Genomic DNA, 17680 nt, shown 5'->3' with positions numbered 1-17680 from the left:
CCTACGTCAGACTCTATTTCATGACTCTGAGATCATGACCTGAGAAGAAACCAAGAGTCAGATTCTCAACCCACTGAGCCACCTAGGCGCCCCTATACTAGTTTCTAAAAGCAGCTTTATTGAAATTTAGTTCACGCACCATAAAATTCCCCTATGTGAAATATACAATTCCGTGGCTTTTGGTGTAGTCACAGAGTGGCGCAACCACCAACCACCCCCTCCCCATTCTGGAACATTTTTCATCCTCCAAAAAGAAACTTTGTATCCTTCAACCATCATTCCCTAACCCCCCACATCCCAACTGTGTGTCCAATGAGAAAGCTCTGTTGTGATGACAAGAAGCTACTTTGTTTGAATATGAGCCGGTTAAGATTATTGTTTTTTCAAGTGACAGAAACCCGAACCAAACTGGCTTGGGCAAAGGGGAGGATTAATTTTCTAACACGATCCATGGATGCATTGAACAATCAAACTATGGGAAGGGAAAACATGCAGCTGGATCTTAGAAACAACTGGAAAGAGGGACCTGAATGCTGTCAAGACTCTTCCTTCTCTTCCCTTCTTTTCACATCATCATTTGTCCCACTGCAAACCACTTTCCTCCACGTGGTGGGAAACAAGCGACATTTCCCTGCCTTCCATTGCCTGGCGTCATCCACCAAGGAGGCTAAAAAGCCATCAACATGGGCAAAGCTCCACTGGAACACAACAGGCCAACCTTCAAAAATCCTTATTGATATGCGGAGTGGGTTTGCTTCTGAGGGATATAAGGACGCTGTATTTCAAACTGGGTATAATCTATTAAACAGAAGGGTGGTTTGGTGAGATCCCACATCTGGGTCACAAATTAAAGCTATGAAAGTAATAAAAATTAAGATGCTTGTTTACCTCACACCATGTGCTTAAACTAATAATAGTTGTGAGGCAGAGATATAGGTACAATAAAATCTCTGCGAGGTACCATAAAAAGTAAGGTTAAAAACAAGAATAAAATAAGGAAAGAATATCAGTGCAGTTGTACAACAGTTCATAGGAGAAGGGAGTGGAAGTAGTGTGTGCAACTTTTAGGAAATGTCCTTCTCCCCTTTCCTCATTCTTGTTGGTTTGAGTGAGGATACGGAGTGTAGCAGTAAAGCTCTTATTCTGAGTCAAGAGGTGGAACCTTCCTGTTGAGGATGATGAGCAACAAAATAGCAAGAGCCTGGGATCCTGATGACTCTAGAGCCATCATATCAACCCAGGACAGCGGAGGCCAACAGTTATGTGAGAGGGACAACACCTCAACTTGTTGACGTCACTGTTCCTTTGCATCTGTATCGTATTTGGTCAAACCTTGAGATGAATGATTGCCATGACATGTTTTCTATTTTAATAATTTCTCGATCTCAATGGATGGTACTGGCAGGGTAGATAACATTTGCAGATAAAACCTAAAAAACCCACTTGCTTCCTAGGTACTCTATCTTAGGAAGCCACTGAGTCAACTGATGAAGGGGAAGACATGAGATCCTGAAAACAGGGAGTCCAACACAGAGGAGGGGCAAAGCAGTTTCTCAAATGGCACTGATGTGAAGCTCCAGGATGAGAGGTCTGGGGCAAGTGTGAAGAGCAGCCTGTCCAGACTGGATCAGAAGAGTAGAGAGCACCACCAGGAGAGAAGATTCCAGAGGAAGAAGGGGACTGGTAGAAGCCCTCATAGGTTTGACGATCGTGAGGTTTTACAACTTGGGGGGACAGTTTGGGAATGAATTGTGGTTATCACAGGTAAGTAAAGGAAAAAAGGAAATTAATTGTAATCCTAAGAGGACACAGAAACTATCTGAGAAATAAAATAGAATTGCAGTGTTTTGTGTGATGCAGCAGTAACATAATCCTGCTGATTTATGAAAGATTTGTGAAATAACGGTCACAACTACATTGCATAGAAGAAGGTAAGAAGTATGTGTGTATATGCGTGTGTGTGCATGTCTATGTGTAGGGAGAAGAGATTTAACCCTCCATGTCCTATAATAAAAAAATTAGTGATGTCTTCTTTTTTAAAATCAACATAGAAATATGGAAATAAATACCCCCCCCCCAAAAAAAAACCAGCTAAGGGGGGGATGTCTGGGTGTCTCAGTTGGTTGGGTGACCAGCTCTTGGTTTCAAGTCAGATCGTGATCTCAGGGTCCTGGGATTGGGCCATGCCAGCCCTGCATCAGGTTCCATGCTAAGGGGGACTCTGCTTGAGGATTCTTTCTCTCTCTCTCTCTCCCCCCCGGCCCATCCTCCCACTCATGCATGAGCACACGCATTCCCTCTCTAAAATAAAGAGGGGGAGGGTCTTAAAAAAAAAAAAAACAGCTAAGGAATTGAGACTGGTTGTCCCTAAGGAGGGGGGATCCAGGCAGGGAGGGGTGTGCCAGGGGAAATATGTTTTGTCACTATGATTCTTAAAACTGTGTATTCTACTACTTCAAAAAGAATAAAGATTGAGGGGAGCCTGGGTGGCTCAGTGGGTTAAAGCCTCTGCCCTCGGCTCAGGTCATGGTTCCGGGGTCCTGGGATCGAGCCCCGCATCGGGCTCTCTGCTGAGCGGGGAGCCTGCTTCCTCCTCTCTCTGCCTGCCTCTCTGCCTCCTTGTGATCTCTGTCCGTCAAATAAATAAATAAAATCTTTAAAAAAAAAAAAGAATAAAGATTGGGTTCATGAAATAAAATAAAACTATTTGACTCTATAATCCCTAAACCGTTGGGAGAGGTGGGATTGCACACAAGAACGTTAGGGAAAAATAAGAAGGGAGGACATTATCGGGGAGAAGGAGTCTGCAAAAGAAAACCCCAATTTAAACTGATTTATGAAGGGCCGCCTGAGGGGCTCCATTTGTCAAGTGTCTGCCTTTGCCTCCGGTCATGACCTTGGGGTCATGAGATCAAGCCCCACATCGGGCTTCCTACTCATTTGGGAGTCTGCTTCTCCCCCCGCCTCTGACCCTCCACCCCACTTGTGCTCTCCCTCTCTCTGTCTCAAATAAATAAAATCTTAAAAAAATGATTTATGTAGCTTTCTCTTTGTTATCTAGCAATAAGAAAAAATATATTCATTCATTCATTCATTCATTCATCAACAAGTATCTATTGAGGTCCTAGGATACGTCACGGTTCTTACAAGGATAAACTTGGCATAGTGCCCAGCCCCACGAAGTGTACCCTCTAACTCTGGTGCTCTTTACTCCCCTCACCACAAAGGACTTACAGCATTGTTATTTTCCTCAGAGCCTACCTGGGGCCTTTTTCCATATGGTAACGCAAATCCTCACAATGACTCCACAAAGGAGGATTTCCAGATGAGGAACCTGATGCCCAGAAAGGGTAAGATACTTGCCCAATTGCATTGGAAAGCTGGAGTCAAGATTTGAACCTCGGAGAGCTTGAGGTAACAATGCCTCTCTTTCCATGACCTTCCCTGACATTCTTGGTGGGGGAGGGTGAGCATAACAGCGGTTACACGCCAGGCATTGGGCTAAGTGCTTTGCCTGCTTAAGCTCATTTGTCTTGACCTCTATCTAAGGAGAATATTTCCTCCTTTGGTGCTGAAAGGCCAGTCACTTGCTCCCGTGGGCTTCCTTGCAGTAGGAGCACTCGGTCTAATCTCCATTCCTCCGACTTTGATTCAGGAGCCGGTGAGGCGGTGAGGAAAAGGCCGGAGTGCTTCTCTGGTTGGCAGGAAGGGGTGCCCCTCAGATCTCCCTCAAGAGAGCCTGCTGTGAGGGGCGTAGGTAACAGCCTCTCGCCTCCACTGCCTTCATTCATTCCATGCCTCTGCTCAAACCAGGCAGTTGCCCTCAGTGGAGGGGGAATGGGATGCCTGGGACCTAGCCTCGTCCTCTCCAGGGCAGGATCCTCCAACAGATTCCCATTCTGGCCAGCTGAGACTTTCGCAGAGGTCACCACAGTCTCTGGCTCTTCCCACCCTGTCTTCCTTCCTCCGCATTCTCTTTTTCACAACTATCAAACCTGCATCGCCCTCTGAAGGCTCTCTCTGCCCACCGCTGCTCCCTCCCCTTCTGTTTTTGTTTTTGTTTTTTTTTTTTTAAGATTTTTAAAAAAATTATTCGTTAGAGAGAGAGAGCGAGAGAGAGCGAGAGCATGAGACGGGAGAGATCTGAGGGAGAAACAGACTCCCTGTCAATCAGGGAGCCTGATGTGGGACTTGATTCTGGGACTCCAGGATCAGGACCTGAGCCAAAGGCAGTGGCTTAACCAACTGAGCCAACCAGGTGCCCTCCGCCTTTTCTTTTTCATGGGTATTCCCCTCATAGATAACTTTCCCTTCTAATTCTGTCGTGGTGTCTTCTCCTCTAGGGACCTTAAGGACACATTTTCTCTGGAGGTACTGGTAGATATGGGAGCCGAAAAGGCAAGGTGGCAGGCAGTCACAGGAGAGTTGAGTTTCTAGCGTGGACAAGGACATGGCAGAGGAGCTAACAGTGGCAGCCAGTGCTCAGTGCAGCAGAGATTTTCTCCACAGATCAGGAATACAGCTTGGCTTTTGGTTTAACTGTGGGCTAGTCCACGCATGAGCTGGGATTTGAATACAGATTGAGTTCTCTCTGAAGCCCCACGCTTTAGAGTTGTAATATGGTCTCCATTTTTCCAGTTCAAAAAGAATGTAGTGATCTTCCTGGTAACCTTAGTTGAAGACTAAGAGTTACTTAGTAGAAGACTCTGGCAACTGAGGAGACGGGATCCCTGGCTGTACTGATTTCCCTAGAGAGCATTTATTGAGCAAATATTCATGAGGGTCAGCAAAACAACGCCCACAGAACTAATTAGTTCAAGCATCACACATTTTATAACCTGATCATTCCTCTTTGTCTCCTTCCTGTGCCTAGAAGGGCACAGAATGAGTGTTCAATGGCATCCCCTTTAATTTTTATACCCCCTTAACCTCTGGGGGAAAAGCTGGGTAGGGCCATATTGGTTAGGGCAATCCTAGTTCTATAACGAATACATTTCAGTGGCTTCATCACATTCACCACCAGTTCCCAGGGCGGTGTTCCCAGTCAATAGGCTAGCTTTCCCCTTTGTAATGAGTCAAAGACCTTGGCTCTCTTCCTCTTGGTGGCTCAGTCTTTCCCTAGGGCCTCATCACAAGAAGAAGAGGAGCAAAGGGGAGAAGCAGCTCCAACCTCCTTACCTGGCAGTGACATGTCCCTTGATCACACTCCTTTGCTGAGAACCAGCCACCTAAGAACCCACCAAGACACCAGAGAGCTGAGAAGTGTAGCCTCCGGCTGGCAGCTCCTCTTTAGTAACAACTCTGCTCTCTGGCCAGCACAGGACAGACAGGAATGTTTGGGCAGAGAGCTAACCTTCTCTGCCATAGGGAGCTTCCATTTTGTTTCCACTCAAGGAAAGAAACTTAGCTGCCCAGAGTGGAGAGAGGCCGGCGAGGAACACTCCTCTGTTTCTTTGGAGCCACAAGCTGAAGCCTGCCGATCTCAAGCAAAATCCAGGGCCTTCAAGACTTTGGCTAAAACAAAGCCAGAGTTCATCTGTTTCTTGGAGAGAAGGTCATCACATTTTCATTTTGTTAGAGACGTGTAACCTCTCTCTTTTGAAGGAACCGTATGGGGGGAAAAGTGTTCATGTTTTCTAGGTAGGGAGTCTGTTTATTGACCATTACCATAAACAAAGCAACCTACATATCCACCAAAAGGGGAATGGTTAAGTAAATGATATATAACCATGCTATGAAATAACAGAAAGCCATTAAAAGTCACATTTCAGAAGATAGTTGATGGCCATGAGAAAAAATTCTTAATGTATTGGGCAAAAAAGAAGCAAATAATCAAAATAATTAAATACCTACGAAGCAATTACTAATTAAAATGAAAAGGACTAACAACTATAAATTCTCTCTCTGTGTGCCTACACACACACACACACACACACACACACATATCAGATGTAATGAATTGTAATAGATTGCATTATTGTTCAAAGTACTTCTTGCTTCGCTTATATAGCTTTGCCCCACTGATGTCTGCTTGACCACTCTGTTGGCTGAGGGTGATGTAGCTTCGATGACACATGCAGGTAGAGGCTGCTTCAGCCCGAGTCCCAGATTCATGATGATGAAAAGCACCTGCAACCAACCCACCATGGAGATGTGATGTGACTGAGGAATAAACATCCGTCATCACAAAACACAAACTCAGCTTATACTAAAGTGGCCTGGATGCTTAAAAAAAAAAATGGGCATAATTGAGAGCTTGAAGTGACACGAAGGCGTTTCTTCTTATTTTGCCTTTTCAGAGAAAATCATTTCTCTTTTTTGTTAGACCAGAGGATCTTTGTTATTCCCTAAAACGTATTCTCTCCTTGTAGAAGTGATTCTTGTCTTCTGATAAAAATAGTCTCACTATGTTCTGACTGACCTTGACGTGTTCATGCTCCAAGAAATAGGGAAGGAAGAGAGAAAAGAAACAGTGGGCAAAGCCATAATGAGTTTCATTCATTTCCATGTAAAATAAGAATGCAAATGGCATTTGGAGGTCAGAGAAGAGACACTGACAAAAATGAAAAGACTGTGGCCTTTGAAATTAGTTTAAAACCAGGCAGATTGTAAATACAAAAATTGAGGTGGTGGCAGTGAATTGTATGTAATGGGCATGTTCACAGAGGAGATCAAGCTGATGACGCTGATATCATTTGTCTGGTAACTTATATTCTGTAGGAGATGAGTAAAAGTTACACAGTAATAATAGTTAAATAGCAATGAAATTAAATGGAGAGCAAGGTAATTAAAAGTTCATCTATTTGATTTAGGATATTTGGGAATGAAATTAAAAGCAACTTCCTAATTAGCCTGCAAGAGGAACAATAATTCAAGCTACACTGACAAGCCACATAGGAAGGAATCATGATAGATGTTCCCACAATGTGCCATGGAGGAACAACATGGTCAACCAGAAAAATTACTGCCAACACAACCGAAATACTATTACTCCTTTGTGGAAGGGGAGGGGGAAAAAAAAAAAAACCTCTAATGAAATTTTCCCTGGCATACTAATGCCATTCTTCTCTCTATAGTTGGAAGGAAGTCAGAATGAATTAGAGAATGCCCAGAGAAGGCAATTAAAATGAGCTCAGAAGGCAGAGGTTATTGACCTAACGGCCAAGCAAGGAGTTAACCTACAATATGCTTTGCATAATGTCAAGTATTATGAAGAGATATACAAATAAAAAAGCAAGTTACCATTTACTAAATGCTGTAAATCCCATAGGCGACATGCTGAATGCCTTACTACCCGATCTATTTAAACCTCAAAACAACTACACATAAAGTAGGTGTTTATAGCAGAAACAGACAGCGGCTCAACCCAACTTGGTTTCTTTCCTTTCTGGGCTAGCAGCTAGACTGCATTTTTCCAGACTCCCCTGAAGGTAGTTGTGATCAAATGGTTAAAGAGAAAAAAAAAATACTAAGACTAAAAACTGAGATTTAAGGAAAAGAGAAAAGACAATGCATCCTTAATAGAAGCAAAGTTTGCCCTAGAACTTGGCGTTGAAAGGGACAAACTTTACAGAGTGCCTACATGGCACTCACAGCACTAAATACGATGCTTTTCACATGGGACCAAGAAAAATAAATGTATGTGGGAAATGACGAAGGAAAATGAAGGACCTGATGTTTCTATTCACTGAAGTCCGTCACATTTTGAAGGATGGCTGAGAGTAAATGATGAACAGAACCAAAACATTTTTACAAAATGTAACTAGAATGTATTGCATTTCTAAAAAAGATTTTATTTACTTACTTGACAAACAGATATCACAAGTAGGCAGAGAGGCAGGCAGAGAGAGAGGGGGAAGCAGGCTCCCTGCTGAGCAGAGCCCAATGATGTGGGGCTCAATCCCAGCACCTGGGAATCAGGTGACCTGCTCAGGGAATCATGACCTGAGCTGAAGGCAGATTCCCCCAGCTCAGGGAATCATGACCTGAGCTGAAGGCAGAGGCTTTAAGCCACTGAGCCACCCAGGCGCCCCTGTATTGCATTTTTAAAACTGTCCTCTTGAGACATAACCCACACACCTCTAATTCGCCCATTTACCATGTGTAATGTAATATTTTTAGTATATTCATAGTTGTACAACCATTGCCACAATCTAATTTTAGAACACTGCATTCCACCCCGTCTTGAAAGAAACTGTATACCCATTCATTCCCTTTCTTTTGCCACTTGCCCCCCAGCCCTAAGCAATTAATACACTCTTGGTTACTATAAATTTGCCTATCTGGAAAGTTTCATTTAAATGGAATTGTACAATAGGTGATTTATGTTGTGATTGGTTTCTTTTGCTTAAGAGTAATCTTTTCTTTTCTTTCTTTCTTTCTTTCTTTCTTTCTTTCTTTCTTTCTTTCTTTTTAAGATTTTATTTATTCATTTGAGAGAGAGACACAGAGAGCACAGGCAGGGGGGGCGGCAGGCAGGGGGAGAAGCAGACTCTACACTGAGCAGGGAGCCTGATGCAGGGCTGGATCCCAGGACTCTGAGATCATGACCTGAGCTGAATGAAGGCAGTTGCTTAACCATCTGAGCCAGCCAGGCGCCCCTAGCATTGTTTTCAAGCTTCATCTATGTAGCATATATCAGACCTTCATTCCTTTTTGATTGCTGAATAATATTCTAGTGTATGGCTATACCACTTCTTGTTTATCTACCCATCATTTGTTGCACATTTGGGTTGTTCCCACATTCTATTATAAATATGGTTCTATGAACACTTGTGTACAAATTCTGCATGTTTTCATTTCCCTTGGGTATATATACTTATACTTAACCCAGGAATATTGTTTGATCATATAGCAACTTCATGTTTAATCATTTGAGGAGTAACCAGACTATTTTCCAAAGTAGCTGCACCGTTTTACATTCCCACCAGCAATGTAGAAGGGTTCTACTTTCTCCAAATCCTTGCCAACACTTGTAATTGTATGATCTTTAAAAAGATTATAACCATCTTAGTGAGTGTGAAGTGGTATCTCATTGTGCTTTTGATTTGCATTTCCCAAGTGAAATGATTTGAATATTCCTTGCCTGTGCTTATTGGCTACTCCTATAGGTTCTGGGGGGAAAGGTCTATCAGATCTCTTGTTCATTTTTAAATTGGGTCGTTTGTTATTGTTGACTCATATTTTTTAATGCATATTCTGGACAGCTGCTCCTTACCAGACATACAATTTGAAAATACTGTCTAACAGTATGTGCATTGTGGTGTTTTGTTTGTTTTACCTTTGTTTGTTTTACCATTAACATTAAAAGCACAGAGCTTTTAATGTTAATGAGGCTCTCTTATGTCTTTTATCACTTGGGCTTTGGGTGTCATTTCTAAGAATTCACTGCCCAACCAAAGACCCTGAAGACTTACTCCTATGTTTTCTTCTCGGAGTTTTATAGTTTTATGTCTTACAGTTAGGTTTTTGGTCTATTTAGAATAGTTTTTGCATACTGTGTGAGATAGGGGTCCTACTTTATTCTTTTTCAGAGGGATATCCAATTGTTCTAGAACCATCTGTTGAAGACCATCCTTTAACCCCCAGGAAATTGTCTTGGCAAACTTGTTGAAAATCATCTGACCCCAAGAGTTTATTTCAGGACTCTTGGTTCTGCTTCATTGATCTATATGCTACCCTTGTGACAGAGTACTAGTAATTAACTAAGTGGTTAGGATCTCTTTGCTCAAAACTGCTACAGACTTACTACAACAATTGCTCATAAAAGATTCTTACACTTTTAGGCGACTCATCATTGTTTCCTTTCAGAACAAACTTTCCAAGAGTGGAGTGATAAAGTCTTCGAAGGAACTAAAGCGAGTTAAAATAAACTGCTTTGAGAAGGTTCAAAAAAATTTTCCCAAGACATTCTGGGGTGTGGTATTATTTGAGCGAGAAACAACCGGCTTAGTCCGCAGGCTCCATCGTTAATTAGACCTTCTCTGCCTCTCTCCTTAGGGATGGGCGCTCACAAACCGCGTTAACCATGACGTTGAGGAGGGCAGAGTTTCCGCGCTCATCAGTTGTCTTCTCTCCTCTGTGCAAGGGTTGCGGCGTCTCTAAAAGCCACAGAAAATGCTGGAGCCTCTAGAATTTTTGGACCACCCTTCTAGAGCGCAATTTGTTCACCACCGGGCTGAGAGGGAGTAGCGCGCTCTGGGGAGCCGCCCGCCTCCCGAGCGTCGCCCAGGCCTTAAGAACGCCGAGGGCCTGTCGGCACCTGTCGGCCCAGAGCGCGCGCGCGTCCTGCAGGTCCCCTCCCGTCCAGCCGTCCCCTCGTCAGCGCACATCCGTGGCCCTCGGTTTAAACCCGGCACCTCCGGCCCGCCGCTGCGCCGGCTCCCGCCCTCCCGGGGGTCTGCAGCGCTCCCTCCCCGGGCTGCTCCGCGGCCGGGCCGGGCGCCCTGGGTCTTGCCCGACGGCGGGGTCCGAGGACCCCCCGCGAGCCTGCCGGGAGCCGTCGCGGGGCCGGGGGTTTGGGCGCCGGAGCGCGCAGGTGGCGCGGGCCCGGGCAGGCTGGGCTGGGTGTGGTGCGCGGAGGCGGACGCGCGGCGGCCCCACCCTCGCCCGGGCTCGGCGGGCCGCGCGGGTCGGTGCGGGGCGGCGGGGCTAGGCGAGGGCGCGGGCGCACGGACTCAGCTCCAGACCGCGCGGCGGCGGGCGCGGGGCGCCGGGTGTGCGCGGGGGGCGGGCGCGTGCTGCTGCTGAGGAAGCGCGGCTCCACGTCGCGGCCATGCCCTGGCTGTGGCGCGAGATCCTCCTGCAGAGCCTGCTGGGTAAGCCGAGGCAGCCCCGGGCGCGCGGTCCGGGCGGCGCGCCCCCTACGCGCCCGGAGCCGCGGCGCTGGGACCCCCGGGGGCTGGGCTCTGGGAGGGGGGAGCGCGCCCCGGGCCCCACATAGAGACGTCCTCTGGGAACTCTTGCCACCAAAGTCAAAAAGTAAGTAAGTAAATAAATAAGACAAGTCCCCGACCGCGGCTGGGAAGCCGAGGAGGATTCCGCGGGGAGACGGTGCTTCCGAGCTCCCACGCCACCCTGGGATCGCGCCCAGTTCCCCACGTGGAGGCCTTGAACCGGCGCTGCTGGTACAGCTCCCGCCCCCACCCCCCACCCCCTGTCCAAACCTTTAATTTAAGTGAATAAACTTCAGTACTGGATCTTAACTTTCTGCAGGAAAGCCCTCCCCCCGCCCCCGGCGGCGTGTCCCTCCCCCCCCCCCCCCGTGTCCCCCGGCGGCGTGAGGTGAGCACAGCTCACGGCTGGGCATCGAACCTGTGCGCGCTTAGCAGCTTTGCAAAAAAGTCCCGAGAACAATTATTGGTGTAATTCTGTCCGACTTGTATGATTAAAATCAGAATTCCCAGCCGAACGTTGGGGAGAATGCTATCATCTCGCTGTTTACTATGAAACATTCCTTTGCTTAGGAGGGGCACCTGCCTAAAAACTTGATTTTCTGGGAGCTGCTAATAATTCAGAAGCACCCCCCCTTTCCCCTGGCTCCGAATGTATCTTAATACAGCAATGTGAAATGAATTACTTGTAGTAAGTACCTAGGGTGCTAGGTACTTAGTACTTGATCTCAGGTAATCCTCGCAACCCTGTGAGGTGGCTAACAGGGCTATTTTGCTGATGAAGAACGTCAGGCTGGGACGTTCGTGGGGATAAAGTTAACCACTCCCGATGGCTAGACGGCTGCCTTTGGAACCAGGCTGCCCGGGTTTAAGTTCACTCTGCCATGTGCTACCGTTTTGATCTTGGCGATTACTTTCTGAATCTCAGACATTTTTGTTATTTTTACCTTTGTAAGACGGGAGTAAAAGGGGTCCATTTCATAGGACAGGAGTTGGATGAGGACCTAAAGAGATGATCTCTGGAAATACTTAGCCCAGACGCTGGCCCATGGGAAGGGCCCATTAGTTAATTATCATTACGGTAGAAGATTATGCAGTCAGTAGTGGGCAGAGGTGAGCCTGAGTCAGATCTAGGTATTTCACTTACCCGGCTCTTTCTCCTAAGGTTAGGTTTAAAAAAGTCTACTTACAAGAATATGTTGCCTAACTAACCTGCCTTTGGGTGCGCTCTGGAGTGGGAGAAAAGGAGAAAGTCATGCTGCTTGTCCTTCTTTTTCTTTTGTTTGCTTTCCCCCCCCCCCCCCCCCATAATCTCTACACCCAACATGGGGCTTGAAACCACACCCAGAGATTGAGCGGCATGTCCCCCAACTGAACCATCCAGGCACCCCTGTCTGTTCCTCTGCTTGATTTTCATGATATTGCTTTTTATAGAAGGGTTGACTTAGGTAAAGACATTTTTTCAGCTAGGGTTCTGACAGAACATCCAGTTCAACCCAGATGGTCCAGATGAAGAGGTTTTAAGAAAGGGATGACCTCTGGGGGTGCCAACAAGGGTAAAGGGGGAAATAAGGGGTGTCACGGGACATTCTCTTTCTGATGGGGGAGGGGGAGGATTTCTGTAGTGGAACCAGGTTAAGGTCAGAATTGTGAGGGAGGGTGGGTCGGCCAGAGTAGTTATGGTGGAGGCGGCGGAGGGGCAGGGCTACTCTGGGAAACAAGGAGGCCTTTGCACTTGTCCTTTAAAACGTGTTTGTTTGTTTGTTTGCCCCTAGGATATGTTTCTTGGTCTCTCTGCCAGGGCTTGGGACCCATGATCTATTACTTTCCCCTGCAAACTCTGGAACTCACTGGGCTTGAAGGTTTTGGCATAGCGTTTCTTTCTCCAGTATTCCTAATATTTCCTCCCTTCTGGAAATTGGTTAACAAGAAGTGGATGCTAATCCTGTTGCGGATCATTACTGTGGGTAAGATTCAAAAGTGCTTCTTTAAGATTTTTCTTGTTATTGTTGTTGATGTCAAAAATCAAGTGAAAATATGTAGACTGTTTTTTGAATGCTAAATAATTAAATGAAACAAGATTCCTCTTTCTCTTACTACTACCTTAAATAGTTCTAGTGGAATTGGAATGCTAGACCAAGAGTCGATGCCTCTTATATTTCTAACTTTTTCTGTCAGATTGAAAAAGCCTAAAAATCACTGAAGTGAAGAGGGAGAACACTTCAGCTCTTGAAAATTTTGTGTTCTTTCTCCAACTACAACACAGAACTCAGAAACCATTACACATTGTTGAATGCTCCTGCGTGAAAATAGGAAAATTATGCATGATGAACACTGTAGTAAGTAAAGTCAAACAACAATTTAGGAAAGATATGTGCAATTCATTTAGTCAAGGGCTAATTTCACTAACATATAGAGTTTTTAACAAATCAACAACAAAAAGGACTAGCAACTCAATATATAACAAAGAATATGAACAGTTTACTGAAAAGGAAATATAATTGGTTCTTTAAAAATACTAAAACGTGTGGCATATGAACCACACACTCACATACATACGTATTTGTATGTAGTTGCACATACTGGATTGTCAAAGAGGAAAGTTGAGGAATACAATATTGTAAGGATGGGAAAGTAGGCACTTGGACATTGCTGGTGGGAATATAAATTGGCACAAGTTCTGCAGAGTTAATTTAGAAGCATTTAGCAGAATTACAAATATATATATGTATATACATACACACACATACATATGTGTATATATATGTATGTGTGTGTGTATATATATGTGTGTGCATGTATGTATGTGTGTGTATATATATATATTCTTTTGCCCAGCAATTCCAGTGCTCGGAATATATCCTGCAGATACACTCACATATATCTTAAAATCATAAAAATACAAGATTATTTGATCATTGCAGAAATATTTACAATCACAAGATTAGAAATAACCTAAATGTCATCAAATGGGATAGGTTAAGTAAATTATGGTTTTGAAACTTGGAATACTATAGAATACTGTGCATCTGGGTAAAAGAAGAGAACATCATTTTTGTAAGGAAATGGGATGTTCTTTATACTATATTAAGTGGGGAGAAAAAGGAAGCACTAAACTGTGCAGAGTACGAACATCTGTGTAAGAAAGTTGAGATGGACATATATTTAGTATCTAATTGAACATGCATTAAGAAGCTCTAGAAAGATTTTTTTAAAAAAGCTGATAGCATGTTAGTTGTTTGAATATGGTATCTAGCTAGACATAGGCAACATATACCTTTTGTATCTTCGGAATTCTGAATATGAGTATGTTACAGTGCCAAAAATTAGCCATGAAAAATTGTGAGCTTTTTTAGCAATTAAAAATTTTAAAGATTATTTATTTATTTGAGAGAGAGAAAGTACAAGTGGAGGGGGAGGGGTAGAGGGAGAAGCAGACTCCCTGCTGAGCAGGGAGCCTGCTGTGGGGTTTGATCCCAGGACCCTGAGATCATGACCTGAGCTGAAAGCAGATGGCTAACCAACTGAGCCACCCAGGTGCCTCCCATTTTTTTCCTTAAAAAAATTTTTTTTAAATTTATTTATTTGATAGAAAGCCAGGCACACAGCATACGTGGAGGGGGAAGGGCAGAGGAAGAGGGAGAAGCAGAACAATGAAAAATTTTAAATGTACACTTACTATCACAAAGACTTGAGAGTATTCCTATTAAGGGATGTTGAGAGTCCTTGAAGAAGTACTGGTAGTAAAAATGAAAGAAGAAAGGGTGCCTGGGTGGCTCAGTGGGTTAAGCCTCTGCCTTCGGCTCAGGTCATGATCTCAGGGTCCTGGGATTGAGCCCTGAATTGGGCTCTCGGCTCAGCAGGGAACCTGCTTCCCCCTCTCTCTCTGCCTCTCTGCCTACTTGTGGTCTCTGTCTGTCAAATAAATAAATAAAATCTTAAAAAAAAAAAAAAAGAAAGGAGGAGTAGTCATGGAAGAGAAGGTTTAGAAAACAAAAACAGCAGAGTCCAGTCCGCTTGGCTCTGTGGCTGAGAATTCTGGGTGTCTTGCTCCTCTGCTATGATGCAGTTGGTTTCTCTGACTTTTCCAAGTGGCATTTGTGCACGAACTGTGCTGTATATTCCTTTTCTCCGGAAACAATCATTTGACTCTTTTTTTCAGAAACAGTGGCAGGAATTACTAGGGAATTGCCTCTGCTTTTCTGTGGGCCAGTCGCTGAAGAAAGCAGAACAAGGTTAAGTGCAGTGAGTTTCTATGGGTCCCTACGAGGCTGCAGATCTCTGGCTTTTCAGGATCCCAAGCTCAGAAAGAACAGTGGGAAAGAACACTGAAAAATTCACCCTTTATGAGGACGGTGTCCATAGAAATGGAAGGACCTGTCAAACGACTGTGCAAATTTCAGCTCCAGAAATAACAGAAATGAAATGTTCTACCCCAGATGGAGTGTCTAGTAACTGAGTTAAACTGCCTGGGGCTCCCAGTCTCCTTTCATGAGTTACTGTGTTGCAAGTTTCATTTTCTCATCACACTCCTCGGTTGGCTTTCCCAGCACGGTCTCCTCAGTGGGCCTTCTTCCGTTGCCTTTGCTCAGTGCTGCCTCTGGCAGCTTCACCTGCAAAGCCTACCGACTGAGAGTGACGGGGGTCGTTTTTTATTATGTGAGTCCACTTCTGGCCCAGTAACTTCTGGTCGCTGTGAGGGATGTGATATTACTAAGCTTGTAGTAGGTATGGTGTCTGGGGTGCTTTTCCTCTATGAAGACCCATCACTTTGAATAGAACTCGAATTAAATTTGAGAAAACAGAGGAGGTAGGAGAGTGATGTAGAGTTGAGGGTAAAGAGACCAGTGCGGCTATATCCTCTTCTGAGTCGCCCCTGCGCTTTGCCGAGGCTGAACAGAGGCTGCCTTAAGCCACGGTTTACTTTAAAACTCCCTTCAGATGCTTCTTAAGGAAATGAAACAACTTTGTTTTTAAAGAGTCCCAAAGTATCTTTGTATAACTACAGAGAAGATCTGGGTGGTACATGCTATCACCTCTGATGCCTCCGATATTTTAAATGAATTACTATGTACGTAACTATTAAGCTAGTTCATGCTCACACATGTTTATGGCAACATTATTCTTAGTAGCCAAAGAATGGAAACAACGCAAATGCCCATCTCCGAAGAATGGATGAACAAAATGCAGTATATCCATGCTGTGGAATATTATTCAGCCATGAAAAGGAACAAAGCACTGATACACGCTACAGTATCGATAAGCTTTGAAAACCTTATGCTCCGGGAAGGAAGCCCTCCACAGAAGGCTACGCGTTATATGATTCCATTATCTGAAATGGAATCTGAAATGCTCAGAGTAGGAAAAATCCAGACAGACAGGAAGTAGATTAATGATTGCCAGGGGCTGGGACAATAGGAAGGACGAGGAAGGAGGGACTGCTAATGGGTATAGATTTCTTTTGGGGGTGGTGACAATGTTCTGGAATTAGTGGTCATAGTTGCACAGCTTCGTGAATACATTAGAAACCACTGAATTGTCCACTTTAGCATAGTGGATTTTATGTTGACACTGCAAAGATTTTTTAAAAGATGTATACACACAAACATTTATTAACTTGATCTTCCCGAGTATAAAGATGGTGCCAGACACAGCAGTTACCAAGTGCAGATCATGGAGTTCCAACGCGCATTTGCCGGAAAGGTTGAGCTCCCCTTCATTTGTCTGTAGGCAGCATCGCCTCCTTCCAGGCTCCAAACGCCAGGGTTCGGCTGGTGGTCCTTGCACTTGGCGTGTCTTCCTCGCTGATCGTCCATGCTGTGACGTGGTGGACAGGAAGTGGCTTGCAAAGGTATGGCATCTTCTATCTATGGACAAAGGTTCGTCTCTTATGCCTGTAGACACACAGATGTGGTCACTTACCAAGCGGGAAGTTGCGAGCAGAAGACCCAAGTAGTAGTATTTACTTTGCATATGGCTTGTAGAAGTCTCTCTCTTTCTCTCTTTTTTTCTTCCTTTTTCACAAAATCATAATGGGAATGCTTGCTCTCAGTCTCCATCCTGTTTTGAGAATTAAGGAATTATAACAAGCTGCCTATAAAGACCAAGAGCATGTTCCTTACTGCAAATTACCAACTGGACTATTTCATATACTCATGCTCTGAATTATGATGTTTGCTACGAACACAGTACACTGAAACCACAGAAAAAGTTGTTAAATATATTTTTCTATCTACAGGTACCTCAGAATCTGGGGATTCATTTTAGGACAGATTCTTCTTCTTGTTCTCCGCATCTGGTACACTTCACTAAACCCAATCTGGAGTTATCAGATGTCCAACAGAGTGATACTGACATTAAGTACCATAGCCACACTTGACCGCATTTACACAGGTCAGTATACGTTCAGTTTTTTTTTTTTTTTTAAAGGAATTTGCTCTCTTACATGGTTTACTTTTCTTATCTGAATGCAGCACATCTTGAAAAGATAAAGTCTTTCTGCACTAGATCTCCATTTCAATGTTCTCTCCCTCTGAAATAGTAACCGGTGGGGCCAGTGGGGTGTTACCTAAGCAGAAGGCACCTTTTCCTTGCCAGAACAGAGGGTGAAAATTTCTGGCTCTTATCAGTGTGGAGGGGGAGGGTAAACCAGGCCTCAGACTCCCAGCTGGCTTTCAGCTCTTTCTCCCTTTACTCCCTAGACAGGGCTTTCTGGGCTGAGACCCTTCATCTCTCCTCTTCCATACTGACCCCAGGATTATCGCTAACACTATGAGAATTTGGTTTTG

General features: G+C 44.5%; 1 protein-coding gene across 1 annotated transcript in view; it reads left to right on the top strand.

The window, feature by feature from the left end:
• Positions 1-10642: 10642 nt before the first annotated feature.
• Positions 10643-17680, top strand: part of CWH43 (cell wall biogenesis 43 C-terminal homolog) — a 57487-nt gene continuing 50449 nt past the window's right edge. The window contains exons 1-4 of the mRNA XM_059161761.1: positions 10643-10817; positions 12668-12859; positions 16623-16743; positions 17131-17285. Of these exons, the coding sequence (XP_059017744.1) occupies positions 10775-10817; positions 12668-12859; positions 16623-16743; positions 17131-17285 (511 nt within the window). The 5' untranslated portion in view covers positions 10643-10774. The remainder of the gene's footprint in view (positions 10818-12667; positions 12860-16622; positions 16744-17130; positions 17286-17680) is intronic.

This window comes from Mustela lutreola, chromosome 1, assembly GCF_030435805.1.
Source record: "Mustela lutreola isolate mMusLut2 chromosome 1, mMusLut2.pri, whole genome shotgun sequence".
Lineage (NCBI taxonomy): Eukaryota > Metazoa > Chordata > Mammalia > Carnivora > Mustelidae > Mustela > Mustela lutreola.
The sequence above is the reverse complement of the archived record's forward strand: the minus strand, read 5'-3'. Positions and strand labels throughout refer to the sequence as shown.